The sequence below is a fragment of the Plutella xylostella genome, chromosome 26 (assembly GCF_932276165.1).
Source record: "Plutella xylostella chromosome 26, ilPluXylo3.1, whole genome shotgun sequence".
NCBI lineage: Eukaryota > Metazoa > Arthropoda > Insecta > Lepidoptera > Plutellidae > Plutella > Plutella xylostella.
The window spans coordinates 6,092,603-6,120,280 of NC_064006.1; the positions used below are offsets into that span (position 1 = coordinate 6,092,603).

The 27,678-nt window shown below is 39.3% G+C and overlaps 1 protein-coding gene and 1 long non-coding RNA gene across 2 annotated transcripts in view; one reads left to right on the forward strand and one right to left on the reverse strand.

Moving 5' to 3' along the window:
- Positions 1–27,678, reverse strand: part of LOC105391354 (potassium channel subfamily K member 18) — a 35,619-nt gene extending 7,941 nt beyond the window's left edge. The window contains exon 1 of the mRNA XM_038111531.2: positions 27,072–27,678. Within this exon, the coding sequence (XP_037967459.2) occupies positions 27,072–27,519 (448 nt within the window). The 5' untranslated portion in view covers positions 27,520–27,678. The remainder of the gene's footprint in view (positions 1–27,071) is intronic.
- LOC125490662 lies at positions 14,138–14,715 on the forward strand. The gene is made up of 2 exons (XR_007267815.1): positions 14,138–14,187; positions 14,408–14,715. It is a non-coding gene; the product is annotated as an uncharacterized LOC125490662 (long non-coding RNA).

Here is a 27,678-nt window from a genome sequence, read left to right on the forward strand (position 1 = left end):
TGGAAGTGCAAAAATACAGGGTGTACATTTTATGACATTCTTCCGACAAAATTAAATGAAATTACATGTTCTACGGTTGACCCGTCACGTATTTCTACAGAAAAATTGATCAGTTTTACTATGTTAGCTCAAATGATCACGGTTTTTTTAATTTTTCAGGAATGTGGCATTTTCACCTTGTTATTTTAATTAAATTCAATACACAAACAAACCGGCACTCAGTCCACTGGAGGACATAGGCCCCCTCCAAGACTGGGCGGTTTTACCATAATCTCCACGCTAGGCAGGCTAGTTGGAGATATCACACAACACAAACAACCAAGAACAGTTAAGCAGGTATACACTTGTCCAAAATTAATAATGCACATACAGATCTTCACACCCGAATCATTAAATCGTAAGAGCCTTAAAAAAACACTTGCATTTTGCACCTTGTTCGAAAGAAATAGGACTCGATATCATGTGTCACATAATCGAAAACAACCCATCTGTCAAAGATTTCTATGCGCATTATCAATTTTGGAGCATTGTACTTAGGGTTTGCAATTCAATAAAAATAAAAAAAACATTTTGAACATTTCTGACAGACGTGTGACAGGCAACTAAAACGTTAATGTTAAACATTTTCATGAGACGATATTGTATTCCAACTATTTCCAACATTTGACACAAACATAACCTATTAAATTATAGCAGATATGAACTTTTCCTGTTGACCTTACCCCTATCTTCATATAGGTACCTACCTACCCTATGTAATATTATGTAACATTTATACCTTACACATACAATAATACATGCCAACGATTTTTTAATACGAAATAGATGGAGTATCAGTGCAAATAACACTCCACTAAGCTCTTATTTTGATTTTTTCGACAGCGATTTGTGACTTTATTCATTGTTACAACTGTCATTAGGTTGAACTTAAAACGCTTTGACAGTTAATAAAATGCGGACAGCTTTTTGCTTTGATGTTTTACTTATGTGACCTCACCATCTGGTTCGCATATTGTTTCTCTAAGACACATGCACATAGGCACAATGTATACGTCTGACGCGGAGTGCTCGTTCATACAACAGGCGTTATGATGAGTTTGAATAAATATTTATGTGTTTGTTGAGGAAACGGTCGACGCGCGGCTCTTCGCAGCAATATACCGACGACGTTCTACTGACGGAAGGTTTATAAAGAGTGGAGTTTTATTAGTGATTGTGCCGGTGCCCAGGGCTAGTAAATTAAGGATTAGTAAATCTCCATGTAGGTATTTAAGCTTATGAGGAGGCTTTTGCCCAGCAGTGTGATAGTTGCTATTTTTTTTAAATAAATGTTTGGACTATGATTGTTAGGTATTTTGTTCTCCTTAGTGACGTAGCCTTGGTGAAATAGTGATAAACAAAAAAATGGCAATCAAGTGTCAATACGAATGGTAAAAAAATATCTATTACTTATCTCGTATATTTTGACTTAACTTCAGGCTGAGAACTGATATACATCCCCAAAAAAATGCAGAATTTTGACCTGTGACCAATAATTATGTAATCACCCCTCATGCTTATCCCCTTCATATGCAATCCTGTATATCGCAGTCCTCACTCATCTCATGAATATATACGTGATTCCCGGTCGAATTCATAATCGCTCGATTAAATATTTTGACAGCTCGAAACGGTGTCAGTTAAAGCTGTCGAAAACTACATTAATACCGCAAAATGTATAAAAACAGCGGCCTATGAAATCTGCCTATCTGTATTTCTTTCGATTTCTAAACATAAGATTAAGAATTTAAACTTACAAGTTCCTTATAGCTTACTGTATTCTGTATTACCCGAAACAGATTTTTAAACCAGATTTAAAGAGTGTTTTACACGCCATTTGACAGGTGTATAATCCATTTGACAGAGCTACACATCTGTTTACGTATGTCTAGTATTTTATAGATTTCCTGAGGGCCTAGCATGGAGCGCAAGAAAACTTTTGTCGCGTCTTGGCGTGCGCATCTTGCGCCCCGTGCTAGGTCTTCTAATAACCGACACATAACTTTCTCATTCAACGTATCTACTTACTACTTATATGTTTAAGTGTTTCTTTTTTTTCGTTAACACTTTGAAACTAACATTAGATATTATGTGACAAATAATATGGCAATGAGTAAAATAGGGTTGAGTTCCTCAATGCTATAAAAGCTTCCAATTTAAATGTCCTCTTTGGTCCGTAGTTTTCTTATAAATCTTCGTTATAATTTATTATTTAACACTCAAAACAAACCATATTTCTGTATATTTCATGTCAAACTGGAATTTGGACCAATTTGTTTTTTAAAGATACTTAAAGATTTCGTAAAAACACTCTAGCTTGCTACTTTAATAACATTTAAAATATAAATCTCCAAATAGCAACCAGACAGCAAATAGTTTAACTATTTATTGCTGCCTTGTGATGACAAAATGCTTAAATTATTTATTTGTGATTTACTTTGATAGACGGTATAGTTTACTGATGACTTTTATGATTTATGCTGTTCATTAAATTTGTACTCACACACACACGCACTCACGCCTTGTACTAATGTACTCCCTTGCGGGGTAGGCAGAGGTGCATTGCTGCACCCACTTTTCGCCAGAGTGTTATGTTAGTCCCAATGTAATAGGGGGCGGGCCTATTGCCATTTTACGGGCACATCCAAGACCCGAGAACAAATATCTGTGTTTAAACAAATATCTGCCCCAGCCGGGAATCGAACCCGGGACCATCGGCTCAGTAGTCAGGTCACTAACCACTACGCCATTCGGTCGTCTTGAGTACAATGTACTTAGGGTAAACACCGCTGTAATACTTTAAAAACATCAATAATTTCAAGCATACTGTTCAGTGAAAACTGAGTCTTACAACAACATACAGTAAACACTCTTACTGAGAATAAACGGTAAACGGTTTTTAAAAGCTTCGACCTACTTACGAGGCTAGTAAAGTATATTTTAAATAGACTCTGCAAAAATAGTGACATTAGCTCGACTGTACCTGACAGTTCATTTTAACATGCATGCTTCGTGTTTATACAATTATGAACCTTACTGCGTTTCCTTAACATATGTTTTCACTCTTAATTTAATTATAGGTGGAGCTACTTAAAGTTATTTGGAACTGTACTGAAGTTTTGAAATCTCAAATAACTTTCATTATTTAGTAGTTATTATTATTAGTCTCTAGAATAGAGACGAAATGTTACGACTTGTGAATAAAATTTGTAATTTAGAGAGCTCTTTAGTGTCTTGGCTTATATTTATTGTTTAGGAATTTTAATGAAAATATACTTAGTAAAAAATAATTGAATCATTCATATATAATATACAGTGCTCCAAAATTGATAATGCGCATATAGTCCAGTCAATAAATGACTCAAAATTAGGTGTAGAGTGCGTGAGCAGGTAACTAAGCGATTCCTTCAGAAACTTGTTCAGGGGGCTTAGGTTGTTAACATACCAAAAGTCCTGACTTCTAGGTGATGAGCGGGGGGGAGGAGGGGGGGATAAAGGTACGAATTTTTGGTTTTTAGCTTATATCTCGAAAACGGTGCATCGGAGAGAAATATTATAAAGTAATAAAATGTAGCTCTTAAAATTATCTAAAACTTTTATATCATATGTTTTTTTCTAATTCCTAACCGTTTCCAGCTATTACCCTCGGAAAAAGTTGAAATTTACAAGAAAAATGTATTCATGTCAAAACATTCATAAACATTGCATCATATTGTCTTAACCTATTGATAAATTAAAAAAATTAAAGCTCTAACTTTAGGCGGGTTGGACATTGACCAGCATATGTAATATATTCTAAAAGGGAATAAAAAAATCTACAACTTCTTTCCTCTTTATTTTTTTTCGTTTATTTTTATTTATTTATTTATTTATTCATCATCACACTACATAGCATTACAGTTATAAAGAAAAACCTTAGCGCTTCATAGAGGCACAATAATAATAATACTTATTTAGTTATATAATAATAATTTATCCATCAGACTATTCAGACTCACAAAATTTCAGACATGCCTTTTTTAACTTTGGCCAACCATCCGCAAACACATCAACTTGTGGTGCCGAATCTATTATGGCATTCACCATCGTAGTGGCCCGAATTAGAGGCGATTGTTGCCGCGCCACCGAGCGCGCTGCACCCACCGCCAGCAGCCTGTGAGATCTGGCTCGCAGATACTTGTTAGGGGCAAACAGGCAGCAAACCTCACCAACCATATGAGGACATTCCGTCTCTCCTCGCAGGGTCCTACATGCCATTATCGCTAGGTTTAGATCCCGTCGAACTTCCAACGAGTTGAACCCCAGCATTCCCAGCAAGAAGCTAGTTGGATAGAGGTAAGGATAGTATCCATATTTTTTCTTATATAGAAAGCGAAGGAATGCTTTTTGGACCTTTTCTAGCATGAGGGTATATGTGGACTCGCGAGGAGACCAAACAACAGAGCTGGACTCAACTTTGCTTCGCACCAGAGCACTGTATAGAAGCTGGATGACGCATGTTTGACTAAAATCTTTCGCATTCCTTATAACAAAACCCAGTCTTCTAAAACAGTTGGCTGTAAGAGCTTTAAAGTGGTCATGAAATGTCAGCTTTGTGTCAAATGTAACTCCAAGATCTGTAATGGTGTACACGCGAAGAATAACATCCATACCAAGCCTATAATCCGCCTCGAACGGGTTCTTCGCTCGGGTGTAGGACATAACTGCGCACTTGCTGGTGTTAAAGAGTAGTTTGTTGTCCAGCGACCACTGGTGAACTGCATCAAGGTCCTGTTGCAACAGAGCACAATCAGCCTCCCCACGCACACGCATGGAGAGCTTCAGATCATCGGCGTAGAGTAGGCACGTTGAGTTGTGCAGTTGTGATTCTAAGTCATTTATCATTAGAATGAAGAAAAGTGGTCCCAGAATTGAACCTTGGCTGACGCCGGAGCGAGTATGATAGGGCTCAGAGACATAGCATCCATGGCGCACAAACTGTTGCCGGTCGCGAAGATAGTCCGAGCAGAGTCTGAGAAGTTTAGGAGAGAAACCTATCGCACATAACTTCCCAAGAAGTATATCGTTATCGACTCGGTCGAATGCTTTTTTTAAATCAAGGTAGGCGACATCCACTTGTCCACCTCCCTCCATGTCCCGCGACACGATATCCACCAACGTAAGCAAGTTAGTCTCTACGGATCTCTTTTGACGGAAACCATGCTGGGCGTCAGACAGAAATGGTGCAACCTGCCGATAGATACGCTTGTGCAGTATAGACTCAAATATTTTTGCGGTCGCACAAAGGATAGCGATCGGTCTGTACTGATCCACACTTGACGTGTCATTGGTTTTGGGGATTGGAGAGACTCTGGAGAGTTTCCATCGTTTGGGGTAACTGCCAGTATGTAGAGACAGATTGAAAATATAATAAATTGGCTCAATGAATAAACTACTGCAAGCTTTTAAAATGTACGGAGGAAGATTGTCTGGCCCTATTGCACTACGAGGCTTTAACTGGTGTAATGCTCTTGCAATATCCTCTTTCGATATTTGACCTACATGTATTAAGCTGGCAGTCTTATCTGTGCATGAGCGATTTACAATATCAGCGTCAAGTGAGGGGGTGCTTTCTAAAAATACACTAGCAAAAAAGTCTGCAAATGCGTCTGCAGAGCCTTTGCCAGTGCACTCAATACCCTTATAGGACACAGTAGTCTCAAAACCTCCTTTGGACCTTAGCTCTGACATGTGTTTCCAAAAAGCGCGGGGATTCGACCTTAAATGGTTCTCGATCGAATAGGTATGAGCTGTATACGCTTTGGACAGTTTATGCTTAACATTCTTACGCAGTTCACTGTACGCCGTATATATGGTTGGATTTTTGCTGGCTTTCCATTTCCTGTGGAGGTTTGCTTTGAGGTTCATATCCTTAATTAAATCACCAGAAAACCATACAGGATAAGACCGAGATAATGTTTTAGGCCTGTTCTTTCTGGGAACTGACTTATTGAAAATATCATATACAATGCTATAAAAAGACTCAACGGCCAAGTCGGCATTATTATGAACCAGTACCTGTGACCAATCGGCGTTGGATAGCAGATCGTACATCAAGGCAAAGTTAGCTTTTTTAAAATTCCAGTCCAAACCTGTATCAACGTTGCTGGGATTCAATAACTGAGCCTGCTGAATTTCTTGCAGTGGTACTGTGATATGAAGCGGTGGGTGGTAGCGGTCGGCGCGCGGCACCAGCCCTCCGCAGTCGGCGGGGCGCACGCAGGTTGACTTGAACCTCTCCGGCACCAACACGACATCAAGCTTTCCACCAAAATCATTTAGCACATCATTCATCTCAGACATACCACAAACACTTAAAAAATATGCGTAGTAATTATTAACAGTAATAGAGGCACTATTTAAATTAAGATCTCCAATGAGGACCTTCAAACCTTTAAGGGAATTTATCTTATTTTCTACACAATGAAACCAGTTCATGTAAACTTCATCTTTGGCTCGTGGATCAATGTACACTACACACACATAAACCAAATGTCCATGTAAAATAAAAGAAGCCCATAGATCTTCACCTTTTTCGGTTTCTAGATCGGAACGCCGTCGTAAAGTTATTCCGGGGCGCGCCGATAGCAGGACTCCGCCACACGCAGTTGGGCGATCGCGCCGCAGTATGCTCCAGCCACCTGCAGTTACTTCAGCGTCATCTATGTCTTGATCGAGAAAACTTTCAGTGATGCAGATTAGGTCATGGTCTAAAACTAATAAGTTTTGTCGTAACCACTTTAGCTTAGTTCTGAGGCCTCTTACATTTTGGTAAATGATATCAATGCAGCGTGTGTTATGTGAGCTGTTTGAAGAGTTATGTTGGAGGCTTGGCAACCGAGGCCTTTCGAAAGGGAACCCAGGGTTTTACCCTCGCATTATCAGGCCAGATGTCCACCGAGAAGCTCTTATCATAGTAAATGTCTGGAACTCCGATTTTGTAGGATTTATAATCGCCTTTTGGTTTAAGTTCTTCGACCGTGCAGGTTCCGTTGGGGCATAAACTACGTAAATAGTCCCTGATCTCGTCTAAACCGGATTCCATGTTCCAAAGATGGAGATGCTTTCGGCGCTCTACTGCTCTGAGACTGGTCACGCTGGGTCCAGCTTTGCACTCGAGAGATGCCAAGCGGCGTGGTTTTTTCCCTCTGACTTCAGTCCACTCATCTGAGACCGGGAGCTTACGCTGAACATCCTGGGATAGGTCATCATGGGTTGATGCCGAACCGCTACTACGCCTACTGGGCCTGCTATCCGAGTTATTAGTGGCCGAGCTAGATGATCTAGCAGCACACTCGAGCGCTGGAACAGGAACAGTGACGATCGCGTTTCGCTTGGCCACTTCGTTGAACAGCCTCTTCGGTTCTATGGGAGCGACAGATGGCGCTTGAGTGTTGTCCGGATTTCGCAATTATTTTCGGTTCTGGAAGACTGACATAAAAAGTGCATACTGCGAATTCCACTTTGTATAGTATATACTCAATGACATAAACTGTACATAATGCTCACGACTGTAATCAGTTCAGTCACCCGCTTTTCGCTGTAGGTAAATTAATATTTACGCAAGTCGTAGAGCCGTTTTTGAATTAGTACAATGTACTAAGGGTACGTACTACACATCTAGAAGTAATTCTCCATCGCTTATCATCTGAAGGTTCGATGGTTGATTTGCATCAGTATTGGATCAAATTGAATTGCAGTCCGACTCATGAATTAATATTATCTGTATAAGAACTAACCAATAGAATTAAGATAGTTTTAAGAACACTGTCACACATTAACACCAGGCAAAACAACAGCGATGACAAAAGGAGTGTGTGGCCACTGACAGGCGTCTGTTAAGTTCTCTGAAGACAGCTGACACTGGCCCTACCCTTCAAATGTTTGTTGCCATTATAATTGTAAGTGTGACTGTGTGAAACAAAGAAAAAAAAAAGAAAAAAAAAAAAAAAAACAAGAAATGCACAACTGGGGGTTTTTAGTCGGTTAAAGGCCGACACTACCTGGGTCCCCTTCCCAGGTGTCTGTGTAGATTTTCCTCCAGGAGTGCAAAAAAAAAAAAAAAATATTAATAATATATAGGTATATATATATATAAAAGATAAAATATATATATTATAAGCTTCCACATTGAGTAGTGAGTAGTTAAAAGATGAAGATAAAAAACAACCAAACTCTCACAATATATTGATCTCTCAAAAAGGCACGGACATAAAGTCTGCGGAGTGATAATAAAATCTTTAAAAAAAAAAAAAAAAAAAAAAATTGCAGTCCGACGCCCGATGCCGATGCCTCGCTGATTAATGCTCCGGCATTCCAGAGACTTGGCAGCAGGCCATTCTGTAGACGCTCAACTCTATATTTCATTTGGTCGGATTGTTCAGTTATCAAGTAGTATTTACCTATTTACATAGATGTCACTATCCCGCAAACTACATCGCGGTATTAGGATTTCTCACATGTTAATGACCCTATGAAATATACAAATAAACATTGCTTCTACTACCAGCGATCCGAACATAAGGCTACCAAGCCTTTTCATGGTCCTTCGAGCCGGATCCAGGTGGATGTGGTCACTGACCACACCACCCTAGTAGTAGCCACTTTTTGAGCAGGCGCTAGAAATCAGAGACGCATCGTCTCTGAAGGCGTCAACCGGGCGATCCGAGGATCGTTCCGGTAGGGATGGCTGCATCAGCAGTCGAGCTCCAGTGTGCCCAGTGATGGGTGCTAGCAGTGGCGCCGCGAGCTGCGCCACCGCGCCTATCACTTAGCGGCACCAGGACATCACATCAAGGCGCGCTTCGGGTCAACTTAACCGGAGTCAGCAGCCCCAGCAGCAGCGGTCCAGTGCACCCGGTGACAGGATGCCAGCGGTGACACTCACGAGCGGGATGTCATCGTGCCTATCGCCTGCCACTTCAGCGGTGCCAGAGACAGTCCAGTGCACCCGGTGACCGGATGCCAGCGGTGATACTCACGAGCGGAGCGTCATCGTGTCTATCGCCGGCCACTTCAGCGGTGCCAGAGACAAAGCAGACATCAGCAGCGGTCCAGTGCCCCCGGTGACAGGATGCCAGCGGCGACACTCACGAGCGGAGCGTCGTCGTGTCTATCGCCTGCCACTTCAGCGGTGCCAGTGACTACAGCAACAGCGAAGACAGAAGATCCCATCAAAATTACATTGTAAATTAGCACTTATCAAAATTATATTGTAAAAATTTATGTAAATAACTGTATATACCAGCCACATCTTAAAGCACACAGGATGCATGTAGGTCCTTATCAGCTTGTTATCAAGTCCATGCATCTTGTGGAGTTACCCCCTTCACCTCATGGTGAGGGTGGTAATGAAGAACGTACGTTCTTGGTGGGCGGTATGTTCAGTTATCAAGTAGTATTTACCTATTTACATAGATGTCACTATCCCGCAAACTACATCGCGGTATTAGGATTTCTCACATGTTAATGACCCTATGAAATATACAAATAAACATTGCTTCTACTACCAGCGATCCGAACATAAGGCTACCAAGCCTTTTCATGGTCCTTCGAGCCGGATCCAGGTGGATGTGGTCACTGACCACACCACCCTAGTAGTAGCCACTTTTTGAGCAGGCGCTAGAAATCAGAGACGCATCGTCTCTGAAGGCGTCAACCGGGCGATCCGAGGATCGTTCCGGTAGGGATGGCTGCATCAGCAGTCGAGCTCCAGTGTGCCCAGTGATGGGTGCTAGCAGTGGCGCCGCGAGCTGCGCCACCGCGCCTATCACTTAGCGGCACCAGGACATCACATCAAGGCGCGCTTCGGGTCAACTTAACCGGAGTCAGCAGCCCCAGCAGCAGCGGTCCAGTGCACCCGGTGACAGGATGCCAGCGGTGACACTCACGAGCGGGATGTCATCGTGCCTATCGCCTGCCACTTCAGCGGTGCCAGAGACAGTCCAGTGCACCCGGTGACCGGATGCCAGCGGTGATACTCACGAGCGGAGCGTCATCGTGTCTATCGCCGGCCACTTCAGCGGTGCCAGAGACAAAGCAGACATCAGCAGCGGTCCAGTGCCCCCGGTGACAGGATGCCAGCGGCGACACTCACGAGCGGAGCGTCGTCGTGTCTATCGCCTGCCACTTCAGCGGTGCCAGTGACTACAGCAACAGCGAAGACAGAAGATCCCATCAAAATTACATTGTAAATTAGCACTTATCAAAATTATATTGTAAAAATTTATGTAAATAACTGTATATACCAGCCACATCTTAAAGCACACAGGATGCATGTAGGTCCTTATCAGCTTGTTATCAAGTCCATGCATCTTGTGGAGTTACCCCCTTCACCTCATGGTGAGGGTGGTAATGAAGAACGTACGTTCTTGGTGGGCGGTATGTTCAGTTATCAAGTAGTATTTACCTATTTACATAGATGTCACTATCCCGCAAACTACATCGCGGTATTAGGATTTCTCACATGTTAATGACCCTATGAAATATACAAATAAACATTGCTTCTACTACCAGCGATCCGAACATAAGGCTACCAAGCCTTTTCACGGATGATAATATGAATTTAATCCTCTAACTATCGTCGAATTCGTCTATCAGCTATATTCAAAACTCATAGAACTTCGCGCAAAGATGTAATCCACATTTTTGAAAAATTACTCATAAACGGATAAGAACACTACTCCTAACAGTGCATTGGAATAAGTATTAAAAACTAAAATCTTAATGTACCGTTAAAATTTTAAATTATAAACGTTTTTAATTGGGCCCATTTTGTGTTGACATTTTATGAGTGGAAATTTTTCATTGCTTGTGAGTGTATTATAGCCTCCGTATGTCACCCAACGCCATTGCATTTTCGAAAGAGCTATGGAAACCGAAAATTTCTTAAGAAAGCAATTTTACCCGCTTTGTGGGGGGAATAGGTACCGCCAGCACCGTAGAATGAGACCGATTTAGATTTTTAAACGGATTTCTATGTTATCGAACTTCTATTCTACTTCTAGATCCACTGAATCTTTACAGAAAATATGAAATAAAAGGCACGAATTTTATTTATTTATTTATTTAATACTTTATTGCACAAATATGACATATAAGTGTACAAAAGGTAGACTTAATGCTAAAAGCATTTTCTAACAGCCAACCCACAGGAGGTACAAGTAAAAAGGTAGAAAGGTGCCGGTGAAGATTTTAGTACAATAACTAAAGTTACTTACTCCCTATTCTAAAATTGTACTTAGTCAACTTAGAACTTAATATGTAGCATAATTAACACATTTCGTCCTCTGGTTAATATGAGACCATTATTATGGCATAAACTATAGTTATTTACGACACCTGAGTTATGTCCTATGTTGTTGATAGCTCATAAAAGAACAGTAATGTCATAAAATTGATATAAATACAGACGTTTCCGATGTAACGAGGGTGTTAAATTATGCTTTTGTCAGGAGTCGTACGTAAACTGGCGAGCCTTAGACTGGCGAGCGCGCGCCAGTTGGCACCTTCCGTATTACTATTTACCTACCTACTTTTTTATCGTCACCTGGCTCGCCTGTGAAAATAATTATGTAGAGTCAGCCACAAAAGTTGAAGAACGACTCTTTGTCAGTTGTCAATCGGATATTTGGAAATTGGTTGAGATAATAATATTATGTGTTATTTTATTAGTATGATACAGGGTGAGTCTTTCGTAGGTGCACATCTAAAAGTAGGCCACAGAGCTCTTCATTCTGTTACTTTTTTGTTATACATTGGGTTATTACAAAAAATACCCATAGGTAAATATTCCCCGTTTTTTTTTTTATTTATATGACTTTATGTATGGGGAGTAGATATTTATTTACGTGATAGCCTCTGATGGTTTTGTAAGTGAACTATACATTATTCAAATAGGTAGGTACTTAAGTACTTTATTTTTGAAACCTTCTTTTATAAGTGCTGCGACCGCTCCAAGCATCGCACATTATCTTATGCCACAGTTTTACATATTACACCGGAGAGACTTTCATAATATTCTATATTGTATTTTCTGCTAAGTGTTTTTGTTTAAGAAAATTACCATGTTTCTTACTCAGCAGAGTTTTCCTTACAATTTTTTACCTAAGTACCTACTAAGAAAATTCTTAAAAATGCTCCCAGAAATTAAACTTTTCATTTTACAAGGAAAACAAAAAAACTAAGTAAGTAGTGTTTATAGTTCCGAGAATAATAAGCATTTAATATTGTAGAGTATTGTTTTGTTCGTCCTGTCTTCAACCTTTGACCACACTTACAAACTCTACTCTCGAGTCTGTAGGTAGTCGAGATAGCTTCAGTGATCGTATTGTGTTGGGGTCCACCAACTTGCACTAGGCCTGCGTGGGGGACTAGGCCTAAATGTATACTTAAACCCTTCCTTCGTTGGAAGGCGACCCGTGCCCCAGTAGTGGGGACGTAATGGGTTGTGATAATAATAAAAATTGAAAAACTAAATTTCCGTACGTACATATTTCTTACTTAGTTACTTACTCCGCTGGCTCAGCGACCCAAAGTGAGTCTTGGCCTCCGATACAAGAGATCGCCACTTCTGACGGTCCAGTGCAGTCTCCCGCCAGTCTACGACTTGTAGCTCGCGCAGGTCCGCCTCCACCGCGTCACTCCAGCGGTACCTAGGCCATACGCACGTACGTTCATATTTCGAATAGATAATATTATCACATTCTTTTTCTAGGATTAAATTCTAAATCGTAATTATATAAAAGCATAAAAGAAGTTTTGTTTCACTTATTTGGTGCGTCCAAGCCATTGATATTGCACAAAAGAAAAACACTAACAAAGTATCGAAGTAAAAGTTCCTTCATTGAAGGAAATATAGCTAGTCTTTTCAGAGTTTAGCTCGCCCAAACTTACACAATAAGTACGATAAGTTCTATCTATTTGTATCTTCATAGATATTATATGTATCTACTACTATACTAGAATTATGTAAGTATGTTTGTTATAATTACAAAACTATACAGTTCTATGGCGTTACTGATTGACAGATGCTTAACTATGCTTGCTAAATAAAGTTTATATTTTCCTGTGATTTTCCATTGAAAAAAAACAAATAAAATGTATAGCATTTATTTTTTTTTATTTATTTAATTATAGGTAAAATACATAAGAAAAAACAAGCTTAAAGATACTACAATAATCCTCGCAGGATTGTGCGCAGCACCTTCATTCTGCGTTATAATTTATATACAATTAACAACTTGTCTAATAGGAGGTATGTATTTGAAAGTTTGTATAACATGATTCAATTAGGTAGGTACTTAACATTCATAGCAGGCAACAAATGTAGATATCGTAGGTAGGTAGGTATGTATAAGTAAAATATAATTTATACTATCTTTTACTTTGAGGCAGCAATATAGGTACTTAAGTAATAATTTATCACTGGAGCGTCGACATAAAGTATTTTTTAAGTTTAATTCTAATATTTGAGTGGGTCAGTGATTGTCTTGTGTCGGTGGGTAGGTTGTTGATGAGTCGCGGAACAAGATAAGAGCTGGTGCGCTCGCCGTACGAGTTATTTGCTCGCGTTGTAACCAGTTTCTTTTGTGTGACGCGTCGAGTTTGTACAGGATGATTAATTTCTTGTTGAATGTTTGTATTGAAAAACTGTTCTTTAAGGGTGCGTTGCACCATTTAACTTTAACTATTACAAACGTCACATCGTCTGTCAAAGCATCGGTTAAGCGAAAAATTGGTTGCACCATTCAACTATGGTTAAAATGACGTCATAACTTTAACGATAACCATAACCACCCCATGTTGGCCGGTTACTGTTAAAGTTAAAGTCAGGTAGCTGTCAAACCCGTTGTATAACCTCAAAGTAACAGTATTACGTACAAATATTAATATTCAATAATTCTTATCATGTCGCTTCTACGTGAAATAGTGCTTGAAACAAGTTCCTCAGAAATTGAGATTGAGGTGGAGTAAGTACGGAACTTACGAAATATGAAGAGAAAGGTGTACTTTCAGAGAACTGATAGATTCGCAGGTTCCAGGTCTCAAAAATGTGGCTCGTGTGTTGGCTTTAAAACTAGAACCTTTCTTACTGCCTCCAACGACGAAGTAAGTGCACCTATTATTATGTTGTAGGTGTAATGATCATCTTCACCACCAAATAAGCGTCCACTTCTAGCCATGGGCTCTTCCAAGGAGCGAAACAACACTGTGCCCTCGGCCTTCCTTATCCAGCCACTACCGGCTACCTGCCGGTTGCCGGTCCAGCGCAGCAATCTAATATCAAAGTAACCTACGTAACTCTTTAATTGAATAACCTTGTTTTCAGAAATTTTGCAATCACTCAAATACAGAAATATATCAATGAAAATAAGGACAGAACTAAGAAGAGTGCAGCCCATTATTGTGGCTACGGCATAGCTGCATAATATATTATGTAAACAAAATAGAGACCCTGTGCTGTACCACCAGCTAGGTTTTTTTATGATGATTCATCATCTGATGAAGAGGAACCTGTCTATGCAGTTAACAGGAATGATGAGCATTATCGAAGGATGTCAATAAATAATTATTTTAATAGATTACATCGTTAGTTTTTATTTCAACTTGTTAAGAATTAATTAATAAGATAATTAAGACTAAGATCGATCCTGCGCGTTTTCTGGCCGAAGACAATACGTAACGAAGATCTGTGGAAGCTGTGCCGACAATCTCCCATCGGCAAGGAAATTGCGAAGCGAAAGTGGAGATGGATTGGGCACACTGTACGAAGAGGAGCTACGAATGCCGCAAACGTAGCTTTTGACTGGAGGCCACCAAATGGCAAGCGCTCCCGTGGACGCCCTGTCCAGACATGGCGCCGAAGCGTCGAAAACGAGCTGCGAGCCGCTGGACTAAGCTGGAGCGAGGCCAAAAGTACAGCCGAAGATAGGCGGAAGTGGCGGACGTTAGTGGAGACCCTCTGCACCTCTGGGGTGCCATAGGAACAACAGCATAATTAATAATAAAGGTTTCTATTCTATTCTATTCTCTGGGGGTGTAAGTACCTGCACCTGGCTCTCTCGAATGGAACCTTTGTGCATATCCCCAAGGTCTAAACTGCCTTCCAAAGCTTGGACCATTTCTCCACCACGCTGGTACACTGCGGGTTGGTGGGTTCACATATCTAGATGTGCTAAATCTAGATATGCAGGTTTCCTCACGATGTTTTCCTCACCGTAAGAGCGATGGTATACATTGTACTTATGTTAAAAGAACTCATTGGTACATGTCAGCGCCGGGATCGGACCCGCATCTCTGGCGTGAGAAGCGGGCGCTTACCCGACTGAGCTACCACCGCTCTTAATAAAGGCTTATTAGAGTCTACTTTGTCGCGGGTATTATTGATGATAATCTTTTGGTCAATATTTGGAGGAACAACAGACTTAGTTCCTATGACATGTTGACTTTGAGTGCTTTGACAGAGAATGACGGCTACAATGTACTCTGTGACGGCTTCAGTCCGACAGCTAGATTTGGTATTGCCTTACATAAAAACGTTTCCCACAATAACTTTGGGGATAATTATGTCTCAAACGAATAGCAACCCTAATAACATTAACAATGACCGACGATTTGATGGTGCAACACGTTACAGTAAAATATTAACTGTAACGACTCTGTCATTGCTAAGTTTAACCTTAACTATTACGATAACCGGGATGTTGATGCAACCCACCCTAAGAAGCATGAAGTTAACGTTAGTGTATACCGGAAGGGTTTGACAATACTTGAAAAGTTTGGTTTCATCATTTTTGGAAGAGTTTTTAATTTTAGTTGGTACTATTAATTTTAGAAGTCGTACTTGTAGTTTAAAAATGGAGTCAAGATACGTTTTAAATGTGCGACCATAGCTAGTTAAACCATAGTTTATGGTAGATTCACAGAATGATTTGTATATTAGGATTTTGGTTTTATGGGGAATTCTGTTTTTGATGACATAGAAGTTAGCGATGATGACATAGAAGTTAGCATGAATTATTTATTTTATTAAAATGGATCATTGATCGACGAGTTCATCTAGGTTCTATAAAAAACTGCTTTTTTTGTTTCACCCATTATTTAAGTTAATTGTTATGACACTGGAACTTTTCCATTGCACACTTATACTTATATGTAGTTATAACATAGAACCATGTTATTGGTGCTAACTTAAATCTGGGCTTTCCGTTTCCGGTTGAGGTGTGATAAAAGAAACTTCCAAATGTCCGATCTCCGTTTTCATTCTTTTGTACAGTTGTTCGAGATAAAGCCTGATTTATACGAAGCACAAGGAGGGTTGCTCTATGCAACAAGTTATAGTTGCGCTTGATGCTGCAGCGAGCTCTGAAATTTAAATTTGTGTAACCTCGAGTGACCCCCTGTTCCAAACTTGTGAAGACAAAAGTGTCTGGAAAATTCTGTTAGATGCCTATTTATTTATTGGCCGACACTGGTATTATATGCCTACTTACGAGTATTTACCGTCCGACACTAGTATTCTAGCTTGCTTTGCTTTGCTTGGTTCAACTTTTTTTAGCTGAATAACCTCATATACTAGCTCGATCGTAAAGTAACTAACTTACATTTACAGCTAGGAAGCTGAAACATTTATGGTCAAAAAAACAATTTAAGAGGATGCCACAAGTTTTCATGAGGGTGATTTGGCTACCCCTTGACCTAAAGAAGAACCCACCCTGTATATGTCTACCTAGTATCTAATATTGATTGATGTCTCTTGACTAAAGTTAATGATATTTTTTATCACAAAAATGTTAAAGTGAAGCTCATATTATTATATGTACCATTTCCATTTATATTTAAATATGACCACTGAATCCATTATAAACTCTGCCAGACGATTTTCCTTGACTTTTTCATCTAGTGACTCAGAGAAAACACCCGCCATAAGTATTAGTAATATCGTCACTATATTAAAATTGGCTAAAGTAAATGGACATTTGCCATGAAAATATTTCAGGAACGAATGATAAATGAATTTGCTTCAACAGGGTGGAATTTTAACAGTGTTCATCCCGTTGGAAGGCTCTACGGGACATGTTACTCAAATAGGGTTTCTTTGAATAAGGGACCAACTCCGAACGTCACTTGGTGAAGTAGGTGTGGCTGTTATCATGCAGGGGGTTCGAGAACGATCGACGAACGAGACTGGCTGCAGTTTTGATTTTCCCAAGCTTCGCTCATTCGTCAATTTAGAAAGTAACCCCCCTGTATCCTGCCTGCATGAAAACAGCCACACCTGTTTCAGTGACGTATTTCAGAGCTGGTCCCTTAAGAACAGGCGGGTCATGTAGGGTTCTAATCGGGATTGTTAGCTAATTTTTATACATAATTATTGGTTCGGCTTGTACACCTATATTTATTCAATACGATACTTCTGAGCTAGCATCTATTAAAACTGCCATTAGGTATGAGCCTCGGAAAATAAAAAGCGTATTTTTGATTGGTCTTTTTAACCGAGTACGGTGAGGAATAAGGATGGGCTTTGTGCATATTACCTATGACTGTATGTTCGCATTTTGCCTTGAATACAGAGCACTCAAATTAAATGTTTTTTTCCTATTCTGTAAACACGAATATATTTTGAGTAGGTACCTACTTATCGCGTAACATCTATTAAATCCTCAATGTCGTTGCCCTGCTGTGAACATTGAAAAGAAAATTCATTGTATAAAAAAGTGGCTTCGTTTTTAAGGAAAGTAATGACTTTGTTAATGGTTGTTTTTATTGATTTATTTATCTTGTCTGCGTGGTCGTTTCACGAAATAATAAAGATACTTTACTGCGGGTGGCGTGGCGGCCATTGCGGGTAGCTGCTAGTGATGCCGCGAAACCAACGATATTCTAATGGTACGTTTACACGCTTGCCAAGCCTTGGCAAGGATCGACAATCTCAAGCATGTAGGTATAAAGGGCGTTTGGATTGGCTTGCATGGGCTTGCCCTAAACGCCGTTCAAACGCCAAACGAGATTTGTGGAGGCTTTTGACTGTCTGCAGTTTGCCAAGGCTTGGCAAACGAGTAAATAATACGAACTAGATGGAGTGTCAGTGCAACAAAAACATCTCGATAATAATGACACCCCACTTCCACCACTTAGCTCTTATTTTGATTTAGGTCGCTTCTACCGATAGTATCAATGCTATCGTTATAACGTCGAAGTACTATCGATATTTGAACGATACTATTGCTGTTTACCAATAGTATCGTAACTTCGTAACTTTCGATACACTAACGAATTTTAAAAATCATACAAACATGTATCGATAGAGACTATCGATAGTGGACTATCAAGCAACACTAGTAGCTGTTAAAACATTTGATGGCCGACCACTAGATGGCGCCAAGTTACTTAACACGTATTCAAATGGGATCTTTCAAATCGTTGAACCATTTGAAAAGGACATTTTCGGTTTTAGTGGCTGCTTCCTTACGGTTTCTTAATGTATTCTTTTATTATTAAGTTTTATGCTCGTGAAAGTAAGCTTAAAGTATAATATGCGGTTTGTTTTCGTCATCAGTTAACAGAATCTGTATCACTCTCTTAAGCGACGAATTTATAACGAACAAAAATTCACGCAATGAATTTCAGTGTCCCCAAGCTTCTGAAAAACCAATCTGCAGCGCTAACCACGGCTTTAACTCGTCGTATTAAGAGTGCCGATTGCATGACAATTCTCATTCGTTCGTTCGTCGACTAGAGAATTACCCCTCTGGTGCCAGAATTATGAAAGATGATGTCATGTGAGTAGAGGTCCTGCTAAGGGTTTCGCTTGGTCATCAAAATAAATTGCATCATTATTATAACAAACGTTGGTGGGACATACAATACATATGTATAAGTATATAAAGATTACTAATTGGAAAAGCTGTAGTACGACTATTAATATAACACATTACGTGGCACATTTCTTGATTCACAAAGCGGGTTTCACAACTGAGTGCCCAATGAAATACTGTACCAAACTTAATTCAAAAATTCTTGCCACCATTATAATTTTATAATTACTTACCTAATGCTACATTATGTTAAAAATATCTTTGTTTTTTTTTTTAATTTTTCGGAATTTTCAAGGGATACCAATGGAAAGCGCAAAAGCTAGAGATTGATAAAGAAATAAAAACAAATGCAGTCTACTCTACAGTTTACTATTGAATCCTTATTGCATCTCACGCAATGAATCAAAAATACTCAGACCGAATAAAAATAGACTATTGCAATGGTAATTCAAGAATAGACCGCGTGATATAATAGCGTTGGCCTTCAGTATAAATACTTTTACTGTAAAAATAACATGTTAAAACGACAAGTTGGTTTTTCTGACCGCGTAACCCAAACAGTTTGACGCAAATGCTGGGAATGATGTTTAATACTAACTACCTATTAGTAAGCTATTGTTCAATCACACAGATACACAGACAGTTACACTTTTTGTGACACCTTTCTTTTTACGTCGGAGGTTCTATTCTATTCTCTGTGGGGGTGTAAGTACCTGCACCTGGCTCTCTCGAGTGGAACCTTTGTGCATTTCCCCAAGGTCTAAACTGCCTCCCTAAGCTTGGACCATTTCCCACCATTTGGTCCACTGCGGGTTGGTGGGTTCTCATATCTAGATGTGCTAATTAAATCTAAATATGCAGGTTTCCTTACGATGTTTTGCTTCACCGTACGGGCGATGGTAGACATTGTACTTAAATTCAAAGAACTCATTGGTACATGTCAGCGCTGGGATTCGAACCCGCATCTCCGGCGTGAGAAGCGGGCGCTTACCCGACTCAGCTACCATCGCTCTCCGCTCGATGTTTTTAACTAAGCTAGGTACTAATATATTTATAATTCTGAACTGAACGCTAATATTTCACATTTAGTGTACAAAGTACTGAATTTCATGAATAATTAACTCAAGTTAATGGATAAAGTTTGCCTTAAATACTTATAATAATCTCTGAAAGCAGAAAGTTATACTTACTGCAAATTAACTGACCTCTATAAACAGTGTACAATTTTATTAGTGTCCGGCACAAAGGCTGGTTAATGTTTATTTATGTAATAATTATTATTGTGCACTTACTTGTTATACATATATACCCCCTTATTATAAAACGAAGACTAAAGATAATCTATTGAAATAAACCCTACCTACTTTAGATTACTGATTTGTATTAAAGCCTTCATTTTATAATAATAGCGACATAGTTTAACATTAGTCCAGTAATTCATACATATGTATGAGGAATCCTGAGAATGCAGTTTAGTATTGTGGCGTTTTTTGGGACAGGTCTTTGTCCAGTGCAGTTAGGTTTATACTAAATAATTCTCTATACTCCATCATTTATTGCATCCATAAGTTTTGATGTATGGGTGTTGCCAGTTTCGATATCACTATCCATCGATACGGTCTCTTCATACTATTGTGAGATATTTTAACTCTTATTTATATGTCGGGACCATACTTAAATAAGTACATAAAATGGTTTAAAAATATCCACATCTAGGTATACGCGTTTCCACGATAACCAGTGTTCAGTAGTATTGACTGAAAGTATCCTATAAGGGTTCAGTTTTTACTTTTCGATATACGGAACTACAGAACCCTAAAAAATGCCAAATTGTCTGTCAGTTTTTCATGAAAATAACTGGCAATTCTGTGAGGAGTGAGTGTAAAGTTATGTTGTGTCGCAAGTAAACACGTCGTTGGCGTCAGCTACCGAAATAACTGGGAATAACTCTACGTTGTCAAGACACTCCGACTATTAGTCAAATGGAGATGGAATTTTCTGTATTGACTTCATTTACTTAAGTAATACCTATTCTATTCTATTATCTGTGGAAGTGTAGTACAGGCGCCTGCACCTGGCCCTCTCGAATCGAACCTGGTGTATGTCCCCAAGGTCTAAACTGCCTTCTTAAGCTTTGTTTCCATTTCCCACCACGCTGATCCAATGCGGATTGGTGAGTTCTATGCTATAGATACATGATCAGATGTGTTAAATTTAGATATGCAGGTTTCCTCACGATGTTTGTACCCCTATCTCTGGCGTGAGAAGCGGGCGCTTACCTGACTGAGCTACCAAAAAATGTATGGGACGGTTTTTATCAAATTTGTCTAAAAGCACAGTCATAGATTTGAATTAGTTTTATCAAAAATGCTAAGTAAGACGCTCAGTGGATTTAAATAAGTGATTGCGCTGGGAATTTACATAATATATCTTTTGCTGACTGTACCTTACCCATTACTATATGAGTACGTAAATAATTATTCTTAACAATAATGATGTATTTATTGGTAATTTTCCATTGAAATTCAGAGAGATGAATCATAACGGCTATAAATTATAACGATTTTCTTCGGCATGAGTAGGTTATTCAAATTTGAAGATTTCAGTGACTCACTCCACAGAAAATATTCCCCAAAACAAAATTATTCAAAGTCATATAATTCATCATTGTTAATTTAAATCATTTTTTCAAAGAGTATTAATATAAATTGTGCAGTTTTTATACAAGGTGTGGAAAAGTATAAGGAGTATTAATATTTGTAAGTACCTATACTTATGTTTGTTACGACAAATCTCATATAATAACATAACTACGGACAAATATGAAAAAAAAAACTTATTATTTAAATTCTACATTATCTCTAAGTACCAGGTATACACATTTTTGTATACCTGGGTAAGTAAGGCTATTTCTATCCAGGAATCCCCGGTATCCGGGGATTCCGGGCATTCTCTCAACGGTCCAAGTATAACGATACACACACGCGTTAAACTTATAACACCCCTTCCGTTGCAGGGAAAATAATAGAGTTTAATAAATAAATAAATATACTCCATGTAGAAGAAGCACAAGGTATGAACCGACAATGCTCCATCATCACAACCTTTGTCTAAGAAACAAGTTTTAATTAAAATTACTTTCTTCACCGCAAACTCTTCTAGCTTTCATTATCGGATAAAGTTTTATAATTTAAAACGAAGTTAGATAAAGAGTAATTTATTTAATAACAAAAGGTGTTAAATTGGAAAACGAAGGTTCTACGGCATAACCAGTGGCGGATTAACCTATAAGCACAACAAGCACGTGCTTGGGGCCCCGGGCCTCCAGGGGCCCCCATCCTCTGCTGCTGTTTCATTTTATTCATCCACAATATGTCCGATGTAATGAGTTTGCTCTGATTAAAGGGCCTACCACACGCGTAAGTATCACCACAGTTTTGCATGCGCAGTGGTGCCACTCTTGAATTCTAGTCTATGACCGTGCGTGTGGTTGGTAAAGGGCCTACCACACGCGTAAGTATCACCACAGTTTTGCCTGTGCAGGCCGGCTTAAACACGGAATACCGTGCGTGTGGTTGGTAAAGGGCCTACCACACGCGTAAGTATCACCACAGTTTCGCCTGCGCAGGCCGGCTTGTACTGTACATGGAATACTGTGCGAATGGGTGGTAAAACTCGGTTTCTTAATACGTTCTTCTCGCCCGTTCAAATGCATGAAGACAGTTAAAATATTATACTGCGCCTATGTCCAAAGCCACCTTGAGTATGCTTCCCAGATCTGGAATCCCCAGTATGATATTTATATCGACAGACTCGAACGTATCCAAAAAAGGTTTATTAGGTAGTTATCTCGGCTTTAAATTCAAACTTATTGATTCAAGTTACGAATGTAAATGTATCAAACTTCACTTGCTTCCTCTTAAATTAAGAAGGGATATCAGCGATATAATTTATTTAATTAAAATATTTCGAGGTTACGTCGACTGTCCGGATCTGCTAGGTAAACTTGGTTTAAGAGTTCCGTGGCGAAGAACGCGTAACAGACCGCTTCTTAGTATTCCTCAATGTAACAGCAACTACAGACAAAATTCATTCTTAGTAAGAGCTAGTAATACTTTTAACCAGATGTGTAATAGTAACAGTGTGGACCTCTTTAGCGGCAGCTTATGTTCTATTAGAAAACATATTATAACTAACTTTAGTACGTAATAGATACCAAATAAATAAGTAGCATAAGTATAATCTAAGTAGAATTTATTATTAGGTGAGTATGTGTTGTTATTGTTATATCGTCTCCATATGCGAAAACCTATAATTAGCTTTTCGTCTATTTATGTTTAAATAAGATTAACTTGTTATTAGTATAAAGCTGTTGGTTTTCCATGCAATAAATTAAAAAAAAAAAAAAAAACTGTATACCGCGCCAACCCCGAAGCGCAGCTTGCGCATTTTTAGACATGTTTGAAACTTTAATAATTTTGCCATTCATTAGAGTCTTCTCTTAAATCCTTGAGTAGTTTAACATATTGTGTTTGAAAAAAAAAACTTTGATCGTGTACGGTTTGATTTTTGGGAATAGCAGGCAACTAGACTTTTTTCTAGTGAAAAAATTCTAGTTCGGAATTTTGTGAGTGGAACTTTTTCATTGCCCGTGAGTGTAGTTCCTCATTAGGAAACATTGTTTCCAGTTTCCACGCCGACGATTTTGACAAAAATGAGGCTTGCGCATACTTAACTGTGCCGTGTGATAGCTCGGCGTACCCTCGCAGTTGTAACTGTGGTGATACTTGCGCGTGTCGTAGGCCTCTAAGGCAAGCATTTTTTTTTTATGTTTTATATCCTTTTTTATAGAAAAGTTATAGGACGTTTTAGCTATTGAACTGTTTTGTCACTCTTTGTCAAGGAAAAAAATGTTCTAAATTAGGGGCCTACAAAGGCTTTGTGCTTAGGGCCTCCGATGCTCTTGATCCGCCACTGGGCATAACGGCGATACGGCTCGCTACCTACCACGCTAGTACCTACAAATGTACAGCGAAGAGCGGGTGACTCGCCTTCGGGGATTGCAGTCGTGAGCATACCTCATAATGCATGCATGTACATAGGAGAAAGGTTATAAGTACTCGTAGTAAGTAAGACTGAAATATTATGTTTTTTGTTAATTTCCTAAAGTTACCCCCTTTCAGCTTAGAGTAGCACTTTTGTAACAGCCTGTATAGTACCTACTAATTTTCGGTCCTCATCGAAAGTCATTTTGAACTTTGGTTCTACGATTACAGTACGAGGAAAAAAAAATATTTAATAAAACAAGTCGAACTTCTAAGTCCTCGTGAATCTTAAATCAGGCCTATGTCCAACATATAACTGCGATGTGTACAGTAAATACTAATAATATTGCAGGTACTTAATCCTAACTAATATTATAAATGCGAAAGTAACTGTGTTGTCTGTGTGTCTGTCTGTCTATCTGTCTGTCGGTCTGTTACTCTTTCACGCCAAAACTACTAAACGAATTTCAATGAAATTTGGTATAGATATGGTCTAGACCCTGAGAAAGAACATAGGCTACTTTTTATCCCGGAATTTCCACGGGAAAACTTTTTGGGCCGAAGCGTAGCTCGCGGGAACAGCTAGTATAAAAATATAGATACGAGTAGATTATATTAAATGTGCATTACCTAATTAAGTACGCACTTACGCTTTAAAAAGCTTTTTATTAACCGTTCAAAAAGCTTTAAAAGCTCGCGAGTACACCGACGAACATTACGCTCTCGAGGTAAGTAGTCGTAAGTCGACATAAGCCTGAAAACAACACAACGGGGGAACTTATTGTGAATTGCGATACGACACAACGTGTGAATGAGTAAACTTCAGGTATTATACAGGGTGTTGCAAAAAGGGTATACTAAGCCGAAACCTACATGTGCAGCATGTTATATATAAGCCCGAAACTGAAATCAGAATTTGAAAATTCGCGATTTTTTTTTTTCATTTTCCATAGAAACTTTGTTGGTCACGTGAATTTTTTTTTTCGCTAATTTCCGAATTCTGATTTCAGTTTCGGGCTTAGATATAACATGCTGCGCATGTAGGTTTCGGCTTAGTATACCAATTTTGCAACACCCTGTATATATCGTCGCACTTACCGATAAAATGAACGTACGTTTTAAGACAAACCTAAATCAACTTACTTTCGCTATAATTTTATAAGTTGAAATAGGTCAGGGCTGCACTCTAGCTTTGCCCCTTACAAATAGGCGTTGATTTTTATTGCTCGATAGGTTAAGAAAAACCTACACTAAGCCCTGGGATCACAATCTGCTGCAGAATACACAAATTCAAAGTTTGGGAACGATGAATACAGTACATTAATAAAAATAATATCTTCTTTATTTCAGTACTTATTAATACTTAATGGCCAGCCAATGGCGCAGTTTCAAAAATAATATTATATTATTAATACCTAATACCATTAATTGAGCCAACCACAGCCAAAACATGTTCTGCTTAATACAACTTTCCCAGATGTGAAACTTTCATAGATAGACTCTTCAAAAAAGGCACAGCCCTAAGTACTTAAGAGTCTATCCGCCATGTTTCCAAAAACTAAGCACGAACCAGGATCGGCAAAGATCGTTTGCAGCTGAACTTGGATCATTAAAGCGACACCTAGCACTTGGCTCTACGACGCTGCACTCAAACAAGGCTGCCAATTGGCAGCCGACGACACGTCGTCCACGACAAGAGACTGTGGTGGACGACGCGTCGTAACGACACTACTGCGGCCGCGGCACGGGTCTGTTATCGACGTATATAAACTCGTTTAATTCGTGTTCTATTCGTTTATTTATCGCGATGTATAGTGACGTTTATTTACGTCGATAACGAACCCGTGTAGCGGCAGCTGGTTTTGATGTATTTCTTTAATGATAAATCCAAAAATACATAGAAAACAGTAGTGAGGTTGTCAGTACAGCAACCTAATGTCGTCGGCTACCAATTGGCACCTTTAAACTGTATCTAAAGGTAAAAGTCTTCTACAATTGTATCCTGTTTCATGGGGCGTCGTTAACCTATTTCACGTAGATTTTCGGGAATCACTTTTCAGGCTATAAACATGAGTTTACGAGCCATGTAAGTAGCTACCTAAAATCCAATGTTGATGTAGAGAGCGATAGGCAGTAGGCACCTATGTAGGTAGTTTATGCAGGCATACGTAAGTACAGGCACATAAAGCTTAAAGGTAAGCGTCCACCGATATCGTATGCCGTTGAAGTGGATGCATTTGTGTGAATTTCTATACAAACAATACTGAATACGATGAGTCCGTTACATACGATGCCGAAAGGACTCTTGCCTTAATACGATATCATTTCAGGTACTGTTACAGGCAGGTATACACCTACTATGCAATCTATGCATAGGCATAATGTTCAGACAAATATTGTAATGGCTAGTTAAATATTTCAGGCGTATCTATGTATCTTCTCTTATCTAGATTGGGTTTATGTGTTATGGATGTTATGATTCATTGTTCAATGGGATACAGGGCATTATAGTGTAGTAGGAATACATGTATACGCAAGGATTCGTGAATATTTTTTTCTTGGAAAAAGTTTTTCAGTTTGACCAATATTATTATGTGCTTAAGTTTCATTGGATTAGCAGTATTATCACACACAGATATGCGCTGATTTTTTTACAGGATCGTTGAGTGTTTAGGAAAGTACTTTTTTATGCTTGATGTGTAACGTATTTTACTGGTTTGTATAACTGCAGATTTAATTAAAAAAAAAAAACACCTACTCACGCCTTGTACTAATGTACTCCCTTGCGGGGTAGGCAGATTTAATAAACTGTAGCAAACACAAAAGATGCGTTATTCGCTACAATACCAGTAGGATAACATCATAGATCAAGTTTTGAGCCGTGTAAGCATTATTTAAAAGTTATAAACTTTGTTTCCGAAGCGATCTCGAGATTTTCAACTGCTACGTAACAAGATTGCAGAAAAGTTTTAGGCCTATGATATTATTTTGAAGTTTAATTCGTTAAATTGAGGTAAAATCTTTGAGCCGGAAGGCAGTCACTTATTATTTAATGTGAATTTCAAACCTTTTAAAATAATGTTTACGTAAACTTGGAAAGTCAAAATGAAATCAAAATGTCGGTACTCACCCTCAAGAGCCATAAACATGATGGCACCAGCAACACTGTACAGCAGCAGAACCAAACTCAGAAACAAATGTGTGAACCACTTCTTAGACCAGAACCTCAGCTTCCCATACACCCAGAAGGCCGATTTTTCCCCCACACTTAAACCACTTTTGGCCGTATTCATAGTAAAGTCTTTGAACCCCTCAAACTGCTTGAACATGAAGTCTGAGGCCTTGGTGTGGTGCGCGAAGGGGTTGAAGTAGGGGCTGACATGGGGGTGCGGGGTGACGGAGGCGGTGCCCGGTGGTCTGCCGTGGAGTCTGAGGGGGTCCCAGTATACGGTGTTGCCTGTCGCAGGGGACCTTATAGAAGTAGGTGTCTCTGGAATGGGTATCTGAAGCGTGATCTTCGGTCTGCTGAGCTTTTTGGCCGTTGGGGGCGGCGGCGGCGGCCGTGGCGGAGGATCCATCGTTCACAACAAACAAATGCACTCGACAGGTAACCGATAACACTGAAGCGCGCGCGGTATCTAAGCGCCGGCAAACATTCTCCGGATAATGCGAATAAATTGTCAGTGAATGCCGGATTCTAAATACGTTTTTACTCGTCACACGTCGTAGCACGAGTG